At 46.2% G+C, this 19,494-nt stretch overlaps 1 protein-coding gene across 3 annotated transcripts in view; it reads right to left on the bottom strand.

The window, feature by feature from the left end:
• The window catches only part of HSD17B12 (hydroxysteroid 17-beta dehydrogenase 12), a 63,065-nt gene that overhangs the window by 16,568 nt on the left and 27,003 nt on the right, over positions 1 to 19,494 (bottom strand). For all 3 annotated transcript variants that reach the window (XM_075567235.1, XM_075567238.1, XM_075567237.1), the window contains 5 exons: positions 13,580 to 13,690; positions 11,446 to 11,510; positions 10,633 to 10,677; positions 4,418 to 4,452; positions 1,918 to 1,999 (listed from right to left, as the gene is read on the bottom strand). In XM_075567235.1, coding sequence (XP_075423350.1) covers positions 1,918 to 1,999; positions 4,418 to 4,452; positions 10,633 to 10,677; positions 11,446 to 11,510; positions 13,580 to 13,690 — 338 coding nt within the window. The remainder of the gene's footprint in view (positions 1 to 1,917; positions 2,000 to 4,417; positions 4,453 to 10,632; positions 10,678 to 11,445; positions 11,511 to 13,579; positions 13,691 to 19,494) is intronic.

The raw sequence follows: 19,494 nt of genomic DNA, 5'->3' as shown, positions 1-19,494 counted from the left end.
GGGAGAGAAAGGGAGAGAGCGAGAATGGGAGTGAAAGCACGAAGAAGAGGGGAATAGAATTGAAGAGGTGGGGAAATACAGTAGAGGGAATGAGAAGAAAAAAAAAAAAAATGCGTAAATAGATGTGTTGTGAATGTGCAAAACTTGTGTGTAGGGCAGCGGTACCCCGAGCTTTGCTTCTGCACATGAATACTCCTAGGAGGCAATAAAACGGAGATTTGAACCTGGAGTGTAAAACCCTGATGCCATGCAGAGCCGGGCGTGTGTGGGACAGACGGGCAGGCCATGCAGAGCCGGGCGTGGGTGGGACAGACGGGCAGGCCATGCAGAGCCGGGCGTGGGTGGGACAAACGGGCAGGCCATGCAGAGCCGGGCGTGGGTGGGACAGACGGGCAGGCCATGCAGAGCCGAGCGTGTGTGGGACAGACTGGTAGGCCATGCAGAGCCGGGCGTGTGTGGGACAGACGGGCAGGCCATGCAGAGCCAGGCGTGTGTGGGACAGACGGGCAGGCCATGCAGAGCCGGGCGTGTGTGGGACAGACGGGCAGGCCATGCAGAGCCGGGCGTGGGTGGGACAAACGGGCAGGCCATGCAGAGCCGGGCGTGTGTGGGACAGACGGGCAGGCCATGCAGAGCCGGGCATGTGTGGGACAGACGGGCAGGCCATGCAGAGCCGGGCATGTGTGGGACAGACAGGCAGACCATGCAGAGCCGGGCGTGTGTGGGACAGACGGGCAGGCCATGCAGAGCCGGGCATGTGTGGGACAGCCGGGCAGACCATGCAGAGCCGGGCGTGTGTGGGACAGACGGGCAGGCCATGCAGAGCCGGGCATGTGTGGAACAGACGGGCGGGGAGAGACAGGTATTAAATAAAAGAATACATTAACATGCTTTGCTGTGCTAGTTGCAAGCAGCAACACCCTCCAGAAGGCATGTAGTGCTAAGTTCATAAGATGATGGTCAACACCAGGGAGCTCAATATATTTCTTGCTCTTTAGGCTCTTCGAGATCCATTGCAGCCATTGCTAACCATCCCCGGAATTATGTTTTTCTTGGCTTGGTATATCAGGAATAACAAAAAGTCACAAAGATACAGAGCATGGGATCAAGAAAATAAAAATCTGTTGCCTTGAAGCTTGATGATGAAGGCAGAGTGGCAAATGGGAGGACCTACTTCATAGAAAAAGAGTGGTAGGTTCATAGATCAGCCTTCCAGCAGAGATGCTCAAGGCTAATGCATTAAGGGAATGGAACACGTCTTGGGATAAACATACCTATAATAGGATACTAAGTATTAAATAAACAGTAGGATACAGTTGGGCCTGCAGTACCACAGTAAGAAGAGTGGGAGACTGGGTGGCCCAAGTGATTCTTATTTGCCGTTCATTTCTATGTTGCCGTTTAAAGGAGCAATCATACATGTGGTTTTGTGTTTCATTTTTTAATACAGATTTGAAGCAGGGGTTCTGCAGAGCTGAACCCTGTTAATTCCAGTTCCAGGAACCCCCTGCTTCCGGCGATACTTGCCTCTGAAGGGAGTGCCGGTATCCCCTGCAGTTTAAAGCCCCTTGTCACATGGGCCAAAAGGAAGCCGCACTGGGTGATGTCACGGCTTCCTATTGGTCTGCAGGGCCCGGGAGCTTTGAAAAGCGGCCTTATAGTGAACTCTGGAGTGGCTGCCGGCACTCCTTATGGAGGTAAGGGACCTCCGGAAGCAAGGGGTTCCCGGAGCTGAAATGAAAGGGGTTCAGATCCGTAGACACCCTGGTTCAATCCTGTATTAAAAAAACAAAAAAACAAATTAAACAACTTGGATTGCCTCCAAGAGACCACTCAGCGCTTCATGTAGCGTGCCCTCCCCTCCTCTCTCACCCCCCCCCCAAAGGAATAAAAACAAGTACCATGGCTGCAGCTTACCTTGGTTGCAGAATAAACAGTTAGTAAAGGTACAGGGTACATCCCACTGGCTGAGGAGATATTCAGTATGACACCTTTGGATCTGAAACACACAAAGATTTACGTGCGACACTGTTACATTTTCCCAACTTGCTGCTAAACTGGAGACCCTATTTCATAACAGTTTCAGCACATTCCCTATTCGCCTGCCCCAACATTTTGTAATGGACAGCGTCAGGGGGTCAACAATTAACTTCACCAAAATAAAAACAAAACCTCTGTTCTTCCTGCCGGACAGGCATGGAGCGCAGCACAGGTGAGAAGGGGTTCTGGTGCAGTCACTGACGCATGATGGTAAGAGCGTTCACTTTACAGCATTCCTTGCTCAGTGAGGGAGAGTGGGTGCCAAGTTTAAGGTGCTGGTTATGAGAATACAAAAACTTGTGATTCTTACTCCAACCTCAGCTATTTACAATGCGCTCACTGAACACTGGTAACACGGTTATCTACCATGTCCACTTTGGAGGCTGTTCCCAGAGTAAGTGGGCAGGGACAGTTAACTATACTCAGTACTGCCCTAAGTGCAGATCCAGCACAGACAGAAAACACTGGGGACCCCCTTTCATGGCAGCACTATGCCTCTGCCACAGCCAAAGATTTACTATGAACAACACGCCTTATCACCCAGGTCCTATTCCACCTTCAGCAGTGCAGTTGGGGAAGAGGCTATATTTAGCTTTCCCACAGTTGCCATGGCAACCGCCTCCCACTTCAACGGTACACAATGTTTGTACGTCCAGGGAGGTGGGACTACCAAAGTTTCCTCTGTGATGTAAGTAACGTCAGCCCATGAAGGCCTGCGATATTGGAAGCAGATTGGAACGTTAGTGGGATTAGTTCCTCATTAAACCTCTCTGTGATGCAGGACCACACCAGCAGCTAAGGGGTTAAGAAAAGCCCCAGAACCACCTTAGTCTCCGTGCATTACAAATTCACCAGCTCTTCCCACTTCAGATTTGTATGAATGAAACCGACAAGTCTATTCTACAATAGCTCTGACACTGGCTATGTGGATCAGAACAAAAAACAGACTGCCTCCCGCCTCCCTCCCTCCGATGTGTAAGGAAAGTTCGGGAAACGAAAACAATAAGACTTCCAAGCGTTTACAGCTTGTACAAATGATATTGTAACGGTGCCCTGCTAGGTTTATCGGACATGGTACGTGTTGGCTGCACCTGCCATGGTTACTGGTTAACAATGACTGTTACACACTCCCCTAATGAACACACACAGATTGGGTTGTGGGCGATTTTGCAATTGATCCGACTATGGTGTGGGGTGCATTACATTTGTTCCGGAAAGGTTTCAAAATATGTATAGCCGGCGCTTCAAAAGAAACGATACAGAACGTGCTTTGTTACAAAGTGTCTTTCTGTCCAAGTCACTGCACACAACAGCGATCGGAATTCCAAGACCCTACAAAGCAGCACTAAGGGGTTAATTAGCTGTTATGGCCGCTAACGCACTTGAGATTCAGAGTTTGATCAATCTGTGGACTAAGGTCTATGAAACAAATATATCCTATTGTAACAAACTGGGGAATATTTCGCTGATTGTTTCAGTACGAGATCTGCTAGAGATGATTCCATTACTTCAGTCTTTAAGGTGCAATCATTATTTTTTTCATACTGTAGAACAAAATATCTGCTTATATTTTTTTCGATTTCTATTTTCTAGAATAGATCTGTTTCGGCACTCTCTCATAGGAAGCTCACGATTCCTCAGTGTTAGTCTGTAGAATAGCCCAATAAAAATGCAAGCTTCCAGGAACCGCAAAGATTCTCTTTAATTTTGACATGGTGTATATCTTCAACATTAACCCGTTCTGTGTCAGAAGGACTTGTAACCCCTGTGGAGCCTCAATAATGTTTCAAAGTGTACAGCTATGCTTCGCATCATTGCGGAAGGGCCGGCCGTCCCCGTGATAAAGCCTTAACCCCTAGCCCTCTGGCAGCGATTGGGTTAAGTAGCCCAGGGAAGCACGTGCCCCCCACAGTAGGAACAGCACGGGCAGGTGGTCTCATGCACGCCTGCCTCAAGGTGTCCAGCATCCATCAATAACCTGCTCTGTATTTCCCACTGCTAACCAATTCCATCATGGCTCAACTGCTGCAGCTTGAAAGAAGGTTATTCCCAAGGAACTCCCCACCCCCAGTTTCTGTAAATCCCCCCTAAGAATAGAAAGCTGCTGTTTGCATTGATGACTCAGACTTTTTTTTCTTCTAATTCTGCTCTAAAAAGAAAATCACCACAGAGGCGAGCTAAAGGCTTCCACGAAGCAGTGACTCACCCTTCGTCCCTATGAGTCACCTCCGAACACGCTCCATCGCTACCAACATGGAGGCCAGGCTGATTAGTCACCGTAATGAATTTTTCAAAGGAAGGATTTTCCCCTATAAATAATAATGAGGCCCTGTCTGAATAGTATTTATATGTATGTCTGCGCCAGCCACTGACTCACCTCTCCAGCATTCCAGGCAGAATCAATCGAGTCATCTACGAGAGAGAGAGAGAGAGAGGGGGCGAGAGAGAGAGAGAGGGGGCGAGAGAGAGGGGGCGAGAGAGAGAGAGAGAGAGAGAAAGAGGGGGCGAGAGAGAGAGAAAGAGAAAGAGGGGGCGAGAGAGAGAGAGGGAGAGAGAGGGGGGAGAAGAGAGGGAGAGAGAAGGGAGAAGAGAGGGAGAGAAGGGGGAGAGAGAAAGAGGGGGCGAGAGAGAAAGAGGGGGCGAGAGAGAAAGAGGGGGCGAGAAGAGAGGGGGCGAGAGAGAAAGAGGGGGCGAGAAGAGAGAAGGCGAGAAGAGAGGGAGAGAGAAGGGATACAACAAGTTAAATAGACAAAGTGAAAATGATCGGAACAAAAAAAAAAAAACAACAAAGCAAAAGAACACTATGAGCCTTCAAATGTTACTATTTTTGCCCTATTTCGACTGCTGGAAGGATGTTCTTTGCACCAACTATTCTTTTAGTAAACAAGTCTTCCTCGCATTCCCACCGCTCCCACCACCTTCCAATGCATGAACCACAGTACTTGACTCTTTGCTTCCCTTCTGTATGTTACATGTGGCTGTGAGGGATTCCCATATTACCAAATCTCCCTGCATGTTTGGGTGTGTTGCAAACATGGACACACACGGTGTAGGCGAATGTTTATGCGCCAGGCTGAGATTTCTGAGCACCTTCTGTAACGCGCACATGGATATCCAGGAAAGAGATGCAATTCTGGGGCAGATGCAATTCTGGGGCAGATGTAACAGAGAAAACATCCGACTCATTTCAATGGTATTTATCTTTAAACAAACATGGCGCAGCGTTTAGTGCTAAAGAAGAGAACCACTTTCCCTTTATACAAATGACCCGAAATACTTAACCCTGACTATCTGGGCGCGTTTTACTAGAGAGGAAGAACGGACATTGTGACATTATTGATCGATTCTTGCTGGGAAAGAAGCACACCTGTTGCATCTATTGTGTTGGTCATGTACAAGCAGGGTTAGAGTTCTGATACGAAGGGGTCCGAGTGCTATTTACACACCTCCGCTTCCTACACGTTACAGGGGGGAAACAATGTGTTTGCAGAATAACCCTTCTGCTTCTGATTACCTGGCATTTACTCAAACCTGCAGACTGCGACTGATGAAGGGGCATGTTTAACACTATTGACCTCTCACATGAACAAGACCAGTTTTTTTTATGGCACGGCGGTGGAAGCACTAAGCATACTGCTGGCACTGTTTGCAGTACAGTGAGCCCACTACAAAGCATCCTTTGCTAAAATGATTCTTCTGGTAACTTCTGCAATAAGAACCACAGGCCAATCCTGACCCAAATGAGGGCTTTGTATTCGATATGTGTTAGAGAGCATTATGGGTTGGCTGTACTTATTAGAGGACTCCGCAATTAAAATGTTTTGACCGTTAAGAAAAGCTGTAAAGTGGACCGAGTACATTATTACACGTTACAAAGCAAGAACATTCTGCATTAAGAGTATATGTCGCGGGGCACTTTCCCTCCTATTATACGCCAAATTATTTATTTTACACTAGGACTGATATTGTTCTTTTTCTTTTTAGATAGACATTTTGTACACATACAAATATATCAAAATATGCGCATGCATGCGTGTATATACACACACACACCTTTAAAAATTGAAAATAAATTAATGTTGTGATTTACTTTACAGCAGCAACAGGGAAAGGAAAAAGCCAGACAGCCTGACGTGAAGGGGATGAGAGGGGGGTGGGAGGGGAGAGAGGCACTGTGTGGGTGGGAGGCTTATGTGGGAGAGAGCAGAGAGCGTAGGCGTAGGTTTCAGACATTCCCCTGAACAACACGAACCAACAGTGACGTTCTTTCCAAAGGAGGAGAGAGGGGGGGACGTGAGAAAAGATCTCCATGATATGCTCAATCAAATAAGCACCAGGAAGAGAAAGAAGAGATGGAACAAAGTGAAGCAGAGGCGTGTTATAAACCGCAGAGTTTTTAGTTAGACCTGAACGGTTTGGTGTGGAGGCAGAACATACTGTGGGTTTATTAAAAAAAAAGAAACAAACACACGTTATGGTGGGTAGAAAAGTGACAAAAAAAAAACCCTCAACTGCACAGTGTACAGCAAATAAAGTGATCCCTTGTGAGAACATTCACACGTCTCAGAGGTCTGCAATGCTGCCTTTCCCCATTATCTCTTAGCATACAATACATCCACTGCAGCCAGGAATTCTGGGTAATGACATGCAAAGAAGCACCTTTTGCTTCATTTCCATTTGAACATGGCTCCCTACAAGCTTATGCCTGCTGTACTACACAGCTTTCCAGCACAGCCTGGGTTAAAGCGCGTAGCCAGAAAAGATCTGTCACGATCAGGGTTGATCGGACCACCAAGGATCTTTAGTTCGCCAGATAGAACAGAGATTTAACAAACAGGAGTTTATTTAGCCAAAGCCAACAGCAAATCACACACTGCATACAGTACAAACAATACGACACCGGGACTCGGGGAACACCTAGTTATAATAGATGCCAGGTACTGCCGTAGCCAAGGTATCTCGAAGTCCTTTTAGTGGGAGAACAAAAAGTGATTATTGGGCGCGAACAGCACAAGAGTCATGGGAAAACTGGGGGCACCTGTTCCAGATAGGTGTCGGGTAAAGCTGTAGCTGGATTACCTCCCAGGATCATTTTCAAGGCATGATGTAAAAGGTGATACATAGCTCATTTGCATGTCGTTTCCCAGAATCCCTGGCTTGAGTGGAAGCAGAATATGCCAAGAGATAATGGGGAAGGACAGTGTCGGAGACCTGTCAGACGTGTGGACGTAAGGAACAAAAACAACTGGTCATTTGAATACCAATAAACTAAATCTTCGGTCTCATACTCCTGAAATGCTTTGGCCTGAATCCTGGTGCATGTAGTGAGGAAATGTGTACACAGTCCAAGGAAATATACTGCTATACCCAGGAGATATTAGCAATACATTTGTATACACATCTGCACCTAAATCTATGCCTTCTTCCATATAACAGCTCTTTGCAGTGCATAGAAAGAGAATGGTACAAACTACTCAATAACTGGTTAAATCCCACTTTATTGTTAACTAATGGCCAGGGTGTCTGCCATCTCGCTTTGCAAAACATCACCCTACAGCTGTGGTTCAGTAACCTCTAGTGTGAAAGGGTTGGATATAACACTCCTCCAAAGAATCATTTGAATTAAAAAAAACCTAAAAAAAAGTAAAAAAAAAAACAAAAAACACACAAGCGTTTATTCCATTCACCATTTCTGCTGTTTTAAATATAAAAACAGAGTGTTGCATATTCTTTGGAGGGCATCTCTTAAGCATGAATGGAAATCTCTCCAACGGTGTCAAACAGAACATAATGAAGCTATGCAGCAGCTGGCTTTGTCTGCTGTACCTTTGCTCTAATGCAGGGGGCTCAACTCCAGTCTTCAACCCCCCCCCCAACAGGTCAAGTTTTCAGGATATCCCAGCATCAGCACAGGTGGCTCAATCAGTTCCTGCTTCAGCACAGGTGGCTCAGTCTTCGACGGAGCCTCTGATTGAGCCACCAGTGCTGAAGCTGGGATATCCTGAAAACCTGACCTGTTGGGGGCTTGAGGACTGGAGTTGAGCCCCCCTGCTGTAATTGGTGTAATAATTGATGAAAATCGAGGCACGTATTACATTCCAGATTTGACTTTTGAATCAAACTTAAAAAAAAATGACGTTTTGGTTCATGTCATGTACCTGCATGTCTGTACTTTCTTTGTGAAACGTAGAATATATATTCCTGCACATAGCTCTATTGTGTACAGTGCATAGTACAATGGCAGCCCGGCTTTATACAGGGAAGAAAACCATTTAACCTTTACAGTGCCACAGGGACCTGCAACACGGCAGAGAAATGCACTGCAGGTGTCTCTGGGGTTGGAGTTAATGAGGGGCTGAGCGAGAGCCTGGGGTGGTGTGTACATGTAGATGCCATTGTGATTCCATAGCCTCTGCCACACGTGCGGGCCGTCACTGCCAATGCTAGGTTTAACTCATGTTCAGTGGGAACTGAAAAAACGCATTAAACGGAGTGGTGATCTCTACCCCTTGTTTACTGAAGAAGTTAGGCTAAGGCCCCGCTCCCTCCGTCAGCGCTCCCGCACTGCAGACAGGCGGGGCGCTGACATACACAGACCGCTAGGGAGCGGGAGCCGGAGCGGGAGGTGGGCGGGAGTGGGAGGCTTGAGCGGGAGGGGGGGCGTGGCTTGAGCGGAGGGACCCGCTACTCTCCCCCCCTCCCTCCCTCTACGGGCTCGGGCTGGAGCTGCTGATTGAAGTAATCACAAGCAACACACACACACACGCAGGCACTCTCTCTCTCACACACACACACACAGGCAGACACACACACACACACACACACACACAGACAGAGGCAGGCACTCCACACTCCTCCCCGCTCCCCGAAGCCTCCCCTCCTCCCGAAGCCTCCCCTCCCCATTGGCTCACAGCCACACCACGTGACGCGTCGAAGCTAGGGATTACAATTCTCTTGTATCCCCTAGCGGCTGACGTGTCACAGCGTGTAGTGAGCTGTGCAGCCAGGGGGGACCGGGACTGGCTCGGGAGGATTCCCCTGCTGGTGGGGAAAGCCCATCAAGCCGCCCGTGCAGCCGTCCGCGCCGCCGGGCGCAGCGGGTCCCAGGCCTTACTAATAACACATGTCCAAGTTTGTGGGTGAAACCTAGTGATAAGTCGCTTTCTTGAAGAATTCCCAGCTTGTCTGATCAGCGATTGGAAGTCGCAAAAACGAATTGTACGGGTTTCTACTCCATACGATTCCTCTGCTCTGCCAGCAGACCAAGCTACACGTTGCACAGAGAGTGACAAGGTCACGGCAGTCCCCTTTTCACATTGCACTCAAGGTAGGAGAAATAACAATGTACATAAAGATATAATATCCACCAAAGGAACTAGTGTCCCATAACCCTAACCCTAATAAATATGTACATACGGATACAATATCCAATAAAAAGAACTGATGTGTCCGCAGAAGCAGAAACGTGTATATGGTCCAAGTTACACGTTGCAAAGCTGCTGGGGTTCAACAGGACGGCAGTTTCCTTTCGGAAAATGAGGCGACTGAAGAATAAGAGAAGTATCCCGAATGTTTTCAGGGGAATACAGGCACTTCGTTTTTGCTGTGTTTGTACCTACAACGGTTTGCAGAGAATGTGGGTTTCTCCGTAGTGCACGTGGCTGCTTTAGCAGAATCAAAATCAAAACACGAACTCACATCTACACATCAGACTGTTGAGACTTAATGGGGCAGCAACTTAGGGATATATATGCACCTTTAAAGCAGCAAAACGTGAAATCTTATATGGGGTTTGTAAATAAAATCAGTTCTGTAGGATTAGACAATACTTACTGCATGTTTTACATTTTATTTATTCAACTCTTAATGCCATTTTTTATGCGTTTTAAAGCATCCTTTGATTTCTATAGCAGGTTTCTCCCACCTCCAAGCAGTGTAAGATCTTTCCTGTTTGTGATCATTTGTTGCCAATGTTCCCAGCAGTTTGAGCTGTAAACTGTAATAATGTTACCTTATTGTATGGATACATTGTAGCTGAGTTACACTAACTGAAGGATTGCTTGAAACTGAAAGGTGGCCATTATGTTAAGCACACAATCAGGATTGTTACAGATTTATAAAAATAAGCACCAAACGATTGCCAGGTTAGGTAAGAAAGTACAATTATACATAGTCGCATGCTTTACATATTAAAAATGCTTTTAACCATCCAAGAATTGCACCGTGACATAAATGTAACTCATTGCTGTCTTGTAAAGGGCTTCTGAGGAATGGAGATTTGTTAATTTAGCCGTGAATAACAAAATGGGATTCAAACATGAAACAAAATACACAACTAAGCACAAATATACATGTGTTACAGTTTGGCACAGTGTGATGAGAGGCAAATCAGCAAGTACTGTAGCCAGCAAGCAATAGATGTCTTGCCTATCCATCTAAAATCATATGCTTATGTTTTAAAGTATAATAAATACAGTAACGTGGACATTTCAATGTTAAGGAATCAGAAGCTGTATTGTCATATTACTGAAGATCAGGAACCCGCCCTATCCAAACGGGTAACAACTTATTGTACTATGAAATTCTGCTTACCTTACACACCGACGTGATGTTAATGTTTATCAGCTTATCGAGTGTCTGTAAGGGAGAAAGGGAAAGAAAAGAGAGAGGGTTCTATAAAAGAGTAAAGCGTTTCCCTCACCTCTTTATATGCCAAAGTTTCATAGTGCGGCCGGATACATCAGGGGAGCTGAACACCAGTCACTGAAAAATAGGTGAATGTGGCCCGCACAAAGCACCGATGTATCCCTGGGACACACACACACACACACACACACACACATACTTGCAGGATATCCCTGCTTCAGAACAGGTGGCTCAATTACTCAGATTGAGCCACCTGTGCTGAAGCAGGAAAATCCTGCAAACCTGACCTGTTGCAGAGGGGGGGGGGGGGGGGGAAATCATGACGACTGGAGTTGAGCCCCCAGGGATACATCAGTGCTTTGTGCGACCACATTCAGGTGTATTTCGGTTTAACTGTCTGACAATCGCTACAAAAAAGCTCAAATCTACGGAGAATAAATTGTCATTTATTATTAAACTTTTACATTTTGCTCCCAAATCTTTTAAACAAAAAGGAGACATTTGGTTGCATCCTTAGAGCAAAAAAAAAATACAAAATATTCAAAATCTGCTAACCATGTCAAGGTAAAGTCCATTTAAGCAGGCAGCTACACTAAATGTATAATATTTCTTATTGTCCTATGGCCTAAACATCTTCACTATTTCATATTATATTTTAGTACATCTAGTATATTTATTGCACCTAGCCCAAAATATTAGAGATGATGGGGTCACTTTTGGGTTATTCATATAGTTGATGCATGCGTATATGCGACTCACGGTTTCTAGGTCTGCAATGTCAAGGAAATACTCTGGGTAGTTGTAAGACATCCCCACATTGTTCACTAAAAAAACAAAACAAAAAAAAAACCAGATGAGGGATCCATTAAAAACCAAAATAAATAATCAGGACTAATTCCAGTAGGATTTGTATGCTTCACATTCACGATAAGCAAGCTGCTGTTTCGTGTGCGTTAGAAGCCTGTCCCGTATCACGCTTGTTTTCAAACACCTCAAAAATACAACAGTAATAAGGGAAGCCCCAGTGCACGCCCAACAGGACAAATTAGTTGGTTCGTTTCTATACGTTTTTTCTTGTCCTAATTATGGGTTCTGTAGTTCAATCTTTTGGCCAACACATGTTGGGCCTGCAGTCACGTCCAGGTGACCCTATCCGCAAGTCGCACGCTACTAATGGTATATGGTGTCCTTTGGGTTTCCTGCACTGCGTCGAGAGAAGAGGAAACAAGACGCTGATCTAGTCAATAGCATGAGATGCATGACATGTATGCAGCGCCCAAGGGGTTAACGTGTAGACTCTATATGTGCTGAGTGTGAGCTACAGAGAGGTTAGAAAAAACAGAAGTGCCAAAAAGACTAAATATAGTGCAAAAACATTATAGATTATATGTATATCGGCACAAACTTATCACTAAACATTGCAGACTAAAAATCGTAAAACATTTATCCTGCAAGTTGAGAACAATACACACAACTGACACTAGGTGGCAGCAGCTGCTAAGGTGCAGTTTTTGCGCAGAATGAAAACAGTTTAGTGCCAGATCTAAACTCTTCGGAAGATTCCCCAAAGCAGTCTAAAAAGTGCAGACAAATGGGCACTCGCAACCCGGGGAAAAGGAAACAGGATTTTAATGGCATTTCATGTATTTAAGAAACCCAAAGAACAGAGAGCGAATGTTACCCAGGAATCGCTGAGACTGGGCAAAGCGTTTGGTTAAACCACGGCTGGTCTCCGTGCAGGGGACTGTCCCGCTTTTCCGGTCTCTTGTTAATGTTTGACGCCCCCGTTTAGTGTATGACTGTGGTGTGCTCGCAGCAGCACCGTGCATTTCATTCCCCACACACCCCAGGGTGTGGGAAGAAGTGAGGGTTAGCAATAGTGCAGCATTACACAGGGCAGTGTGCAAATAACGGTATAAAAAGCCACAGTATCCCCGGAAACAAACCAAACATCGGTTTCTGAGTAAGGGTATTTTCCAAACCATATTCCATGTACATGTGCAATGCAACTGCAGCATGGTCCACTGCAGAGCTAACCGAGAATGTTCACAGGTAGTTGTAGGACCTGCATACTGGTCATGCCGTGACGTGGCTGCAGGCTTATAACGCTTTGGCCAAAGGGTTTAACCAAATGACCCTTATTCATGAGAATACTAACACTGAAGTATTAAACTAATGTGTTTTGTCACATTGGATGTAGCATTGGGAATTTGTGTCTTTTGTTGTACAGCATGGTCTAACCCAGGGGGCTCAACTCCAGGTCAGGTTTTCAAGCTATCCCTGCATCAGCACAGGTGGTTCAATCAGTGCCTGCTTCAGCACAGGTGGCTCAGTCTTTGACTGTGCCACCTCTGTTGAAGCTGGGATATTCTTTACCTGACCTGCCCCAGCTTCAGCACTGGCAGCTCCATCAAGAGGCTCAGTCAAAGACTGAGCCACCTGTGCTGGAGCAGGCACTGATTGGGCCGCCTGTGCTGGAGCAGGCACTGATTGGGCCGCCTGTGCTGGAGCAGGCACTGATTGGGCCGCCTGTGCTGGAGCAGGCACTGATTGGGCCGCCTGTGCTGGAGCAGGCACTGATTGGGCCGCCTGTGCTCACCTGTTCCTGGCTACATCTGTATGTATCATTTTATTTATATAGTGCCAACAGCATACGCAGCGCTTTACAAAATGACAATACAACAAGGTAAACATTGTACAATGGCGATAAACGCAACAAGTAAATGCCAGCATTAGGAAGAGGGAGGCCCTGCCCGGAAGAGCTTACAATCCAAGTGGTCTGCTGGTATGAGGCTTAGACACAGCAGAAGTAGAAGTGTATGAGTGTGTTGCGCATGAAAGGAAAACATCTTTGCTCACTTACCCGGCCTGTGGAATCAAACCGAAAACTTACCTAAAACCCCAATCTCAAGGCCCTCCAGCCCCGCCTGAATCCGCTTATAAATTTCCTCCGGTTTCCCAAAGTCTGCTTCAATGGTCTTGGTTTCCACCTTGAATTTCTCTCCTAAGAAAAAAGAAACAATACATAGGTAAACATGGCACCTCAATGGAAGCTGCATCTACAGAGTGGGCTATAAAAAGCCAAGACCAGCACCGCGTGTCCATGGCAAATCACCTCATACTATTATCAACAGACACTATTTTTGTCTGGGTAGAAACATTGGTAATCACAGACTTATTCGCATTTGCCCTCTTAGGCTGCGATTATACTCGTGGCGCGCGTGCGAGCATGCGGTACGAACGCCGCCTTGGAAAACAGATGATTGTGAGGAAGAGGAGATGATTTACGTATAGATTTCGTTAGGATGAAGGCTATTTAAGGACTGTCCGCCTGCATCTCCAGGGCTCTGTGATAGAGAGACAGCTCACCCAGCCTCTTTCCCTTCAGACAGGTTCGCCTCTTTTGAAGAATAATTCCAATTTAATCATTCCATGGGGAGTCTTCCAGAGTTTGGCGAAGCAAGCACAACCCTTTAGACCCAATTAAACTCCTGCATTGCTCTGCAGGTCTCTAGCAGTGAAAAGGTTAAGTAATGGTGCCCCAGTGCCAGGGTTAAAAAGATGCATCCATTGGACAGTCAATGACCCGAGACGCAACGCATACACTAAAATAAATGGTGTCACAAGTCTAACACACTTAGGAATGTCTACACCACAAACTGACAATGCTACACACAGATTACGCGAGCTTCCAATACAAGTCTACATGCATCACGTGCTCGCATGGGCTACCTCACCGGTTCTGGCGTTAACTCCAAAAAGACTGCAATGGGCGTTAACGCTGGAACAGGTGCGGTAACCCGTGTCGGCACTTGATAAATGTGCCCTTGTGTATCAAACGTTGCGTTGGATATGAAATAAATAAATCATATTGCTCAATGCCATTTTTTGGGGATACATGTGGTGCAGATATTTTTGCACAAAAACTGCATCCCTTTGGTCTTGAAACAAAGGCAATTCATTAAGCTCCCTTTATGGGGTAATGCCCACCAACAGGTAACTCAATGCCAGCTAATGCCTGTTATGGGGCATTAACCCACAACAGACCTTACTCAATCTACCCCAAAAACTCTAGAAAATCAGGGGTAGCCAACTCCAGTCATCAAGAGCTACCAACAGGACAGGTTTTCAGGTTGCCTGCTTCAGAACAGGTTGCTCAGTCGAAGACTGGAGTTGGCTACCCCTGGTCTAGATCAGGGATGCTCAATGCCAGTTTTCAAAGTCCTCCCCCTCAGGTCAGGTCTTCAGGATATCTCTGCTTCAGCACAGGTGGCTCCATCAGAAGCTCAGTCTTCGACTGAGCCTCTGATGGAGCCGCCTGCGCTGAAGCAGGGATATCCTGAAGACCTGACCTGTTGGGGGGTAGAGGGGGGTGGCCTTGAGGACTGGCGTTGAGCCTCCCTGATCTAGAGCAACCTGTGCTGAAGCAGGCATGTTCGGAAAATCTGTCCTGTTTGGGGGGTGGGGAGAGGGAGTGGCCTTAAGAACTGGCGTTTAGCATCCCTGCTGCATATCATCTTAGATCCTTGGTTTGCCCATGGAGGAGCCCTCCCAACACAAACTGGGTTACAATCACTCAGAGAAAGATCAGAGGAGCGCCCTGCAATCCCACAATCCTCCTTTCCATTCAAGGAAAAAAGGCAGGAGCTTCTCGCATAAGCCGCTGGCCCATTCATGCAGAATCATTCATCCGATACACAGAATGGCTGCTGTGGGTTTGTGCTCTTAATATCCTTAATGGCATATGCTGCAGTGAATCCATTTCGCTCGTCTCCCTTCATCTTACGGGGGGACAGGAGCATTTGTTAAAATAAATAAAAATAATTCCAAGAGATCTAACTTAAAAAAAAAAAACTTTTCTTCAAAAGCTTGTTAACCGCATTCTGCCGGCTGGAGCAGCAATGAGGCAATTTCCTACTCGCATTATTTTTAATTTTTTTATATAATCTTAGAACCAGAAGCTTTTGAATTTGGTATTACTTAGGGAATGGGAGTAAGCAGAATATACAGCTGTATATCTGTTACTCTGCCACTGCATGCTGGGAATTACCCATCAGTTCTTTAGCTCATGCGTGATGTGAAAACTTCTCTATAATGATTCATGCGTTTCGCACAAAAGCCTTTGCCTGCCGATTTGCATCAATTCGTCTTCTCAAAATGGAGGAACACCATGGTAAGGCCCACTCACAGATATGTGGCAGTCATATGCCGAGTTCAAAAATATTCACCTCTGTCAGTCAATTAAAAGAATCCCTTGAATACCTCTGAGCCGGAAGGAAAGCAGCAGAACAGCGTTATGAGCGGTTAATCTTTACTCTTAAGTCAATGCTTTGCACAGGACTGTGCAAGGCATTATGGGGCATGACTTTGGGCAGAACGGTGATTGACCGCTTGGTCACCGACTCTGGTCTTCTGCAGTCAGGCAGCGTCACTGTTCCAGCATAACACGTCACCCCAAGTGTTAATTTGTCCCAAACGATGTGAATTGATTTTTTGGAGTCCTTATTATCTTATTATATGTACATTAAGAGCACTATTCGCCCTTTCTTCTCTTCCCCCCTCATCCCCCAAATGGGCCCTACTCAGTCTCCCAGACACAGCTAGAAATGCTTTTGATTAGGTTTCCCGAAACAACCACCCATGTCGGTGCTGGTGCTCCTCATGGAGAATCCAACATGGAAGCAGCCACAAATGACGCGGCTGCTTCCCATTGGCCTGTAGATCCTGCAAGATTTGGTGGCCATATTGTTTACCCAGGAAGGAGTACTAGTGACTACACCAGTAATTATACTTTAATAGTAGTTGGCAAAGGAGACACTGATGGAGTTGTAAGAGAAGTCTGAGGAAAATAACAAAAAAGGGGCAGTGCCACAGATGCCAAGAGAAGAACATATAGGAGAAGAGGGTGGTCAAGACTATTCAAAGCAGAGGAGAGGACAAAAAGAATCAGAATGGAGTTGTTTCAAAGAGATTGGGCATATGGAGGTCATTGTCTATTTTGATGAGCGCAGTTTCCGTTGAGTATGCTGTGCAGTAGCCCTATTGGAAGAGGGTGAGGTGGGTTATGGGAGTTGTTGGAAATGAAGTATGCGTAAAGAAATTAGGCGTACCAGAAGCAGAGGCAAAAGGCAAGATATACAGGGTAACAGAAGAGAAGCCAGGGTCAAGGATGTTATTCTCAACAGGATGGACATTAGAATACGTAAGAGATGGAAAAGTGCCAGACAAAGATGCGTTAATGAAATGACTGAGCATGGGGATGAGGGCAGAAGCGAAGAGGTTTAAGGAGATGGGAGGGAATGAAGTAGAAGTTGCATGTGGTGGAGGTTGAGAAGAGCAGCTGAGAGGTCTTCCTCTGTAACTGAGAAAAGGGTAGGAGGATTAGAATGGAAAGGTGTGAAAGGGGATTCCTATGTGGATAGCTTCCACCTTGCACTTGAAATAATCAGCAAAGTGGTGTGGTGTGGTATGAGCAGGGAATGCTGGGCAGGAAGGTCAAAGACTGGGAGTCAAACACAGAGAAGATGTGGTGTGGGTTCGATTTCTGCCAGTTTATAATAGAGATAACGTAGCTGTTTAGCAAGAAAGAAGCGTTCCAGCAAGACAGGAGGAACTTTTCGTGAAGGAAATCTGCTAGCACAGGGGTGGCCAACTCCAACCGTCAAGCGCCAACAACAGGTCAGGTTTTAAGGATATCCATGCTTCAGCACAGGTGAGTCAAGAAGTGGCTCAGTCGTTGACTGTGCTTGACAGTACGGCTTCATCCAGGAGATGTTCAGCAGAATGAGTGCTGGAGCGCAGAAAGGGAGTGTTTAGCCAGGGTTGTGGGTTGAAGCGCAGTGAGTTTCGGCATACAGTAGGAACTTACTGATCTAGTGAGAAGGTAAGGAATAAATTGTAAATTGTGACATGGTTGCCTGGGTCACAGGATGGTGGCAGTGAAGATTTGGACTTGAAACTGGATTCCAAAGACTGATGGTTCATAGAACGCAGGTTGTAAATATAGCGAAGAGACATGGGGCGCGTGTAAAGAATGTATGATGGGGAAACGGATATTAGGTTATGATCAGAGAGTAGGAAAGGAGACATTGAGAAAAATGAGACAAAACGGATTTTAGTCAAGAAGAGGTCAAGAGAGTGTCCGTCCAAGTGGGTGCAGGATGCAGTTCTTTGTTGGAGGCCAAGAGAGGAAGTGAGAGTGAGATGTGGCAACATGAAAGCCAGAGGTATCAGCGTGGGCGCGGAAGTCCCCCAAGATGAGAGTTGGTGAGTCAGTAGAGAGGAAGACGGATACGCAGGTTTAAGTCAGAAAGGCAAATGTTGGAGGATGTAGAGTTAGGCGGGAACGAGCCCCAGCAAACCGTACTCACCGACGACACCACCACCACAGCAAGGGTAAGCCAAAACAACCGTAATACAAATCTGAAGGATTTTTTTATTTGACATAACTGACAAACTTATGAAGATCAGATTAAAAAAAATAAAAATAGAATCATGTTAGTGGAGAGTTGGAATTACTCTTAAACCTTTGTTCTCCATCAGTAGAAACAGACACCACTCGGAGTGACGCCGTCTACATATCGAGTCGAAAAACAGCTATTTTGGTGTGGAATGGCGTTGTGAAGCAATGCAGCAGTTTGTGTAACTCGTAGCAGGAGAGGGGATTTTAGGCCGGGATTATACTGGCGTGTATGCGCGACGCCGAAACAAACGAAAGGTGGCCAATGAAGGCGCACACAGTGCGCGCGAGCTACGAGCGACAGACTGGTGAGGAGACAAATTAATTTGTTTTGTAGCGCGACGGCCGCATCACGTCAGCGTTTCAGCCAATTGAGGGTGAACCGCTCGTGTGACGTTACAGCCACGCCTCCCGCAGTGCATGTTTCGCGTGCACGCGATGCCACATGCCGGCACTAAAAATCGCAGCCTTAGGGGGATAAGAGAATGTAAAACGAGTCGCCACGATCATTTTCCCCAGGTCCTCTCATGAGCGGAAAGTCTCCTACTAACAGATGTGCTTGCAAACACCACCGACCCCTCAGAAATGGCAACACAAATGCATAGGCTCATACGATCCATTTCTCCATCAAGCCACCAACATCTGGGCAGATGCCGCCTTTCAGCAGAGCTAAAAATAAACTGATTAGCATAACCATGAGGGACATTCATTTAGACACAGGAGTACAGATTTATTTTATGAGTCATATCACGACTAGCTTATTACAAAAACTTCAAGAGGAGGAGGAACACAGGAGTTTATTAAAACGCAGAGGCCGTCAAAAGATTTCCCAGCTTCTCTGACCACGTCGGCTGAGTGTACTACCTAAGATCGTGCCTCCTGGTAAACGTGACATTTAATGAGCACAACTTAGTTGGCAAGTTATAATGAACGCAGTAACAGGACGCAGTAACAGGACGCAGTAACAGGACGCAGTAACGAGGGCAGGCACAGGACGCTCCCTTAATTCCCAACTCCAGTCCCCAGGACCCACCAACAGGTCCGATTTTCAGGATATCCCTGCTTCAGCACAGGTGGCTCAGTCAAAGACTGAGCCACCTGTGCTGAAGCAGGGATATCCTGACTTATTGGGGGGTCCAGAGAACCCCTGTTTTAAAAAAGGAACAGATTGCATCGGTCAAATCCGGCTGCCTACACTTAATGTACATTTTCCAGAACTTTTATTGAAATTCTTTCTTGGAAAGTTCTCCACATACAGTGAAACAAACAATATATCATAAGTCACCTGCACGCATGTAAGAAAATATGACAAGCCATGATAATAAATAGATACATTTGACAGCTCAGAA

Source organism: Ascaphus truei, chromosome 12, assembly GCF_040206685.1.
Source record: "Ascaphus truei isolate aAscTru1 chromosome 12, aAscTru1.hap1, whole genome shotgun sequence".
Classification (NCBI taxonomy): domain Eukaryota; kingdom Metazoa; phylum Chordata; class Amphibia; order Anura; family Ascaphidae; genus Ascaphus; species Ascaphus truei.
This window is presented reverse-complemented; position numbering and strand designations above follow the sequence as displayed.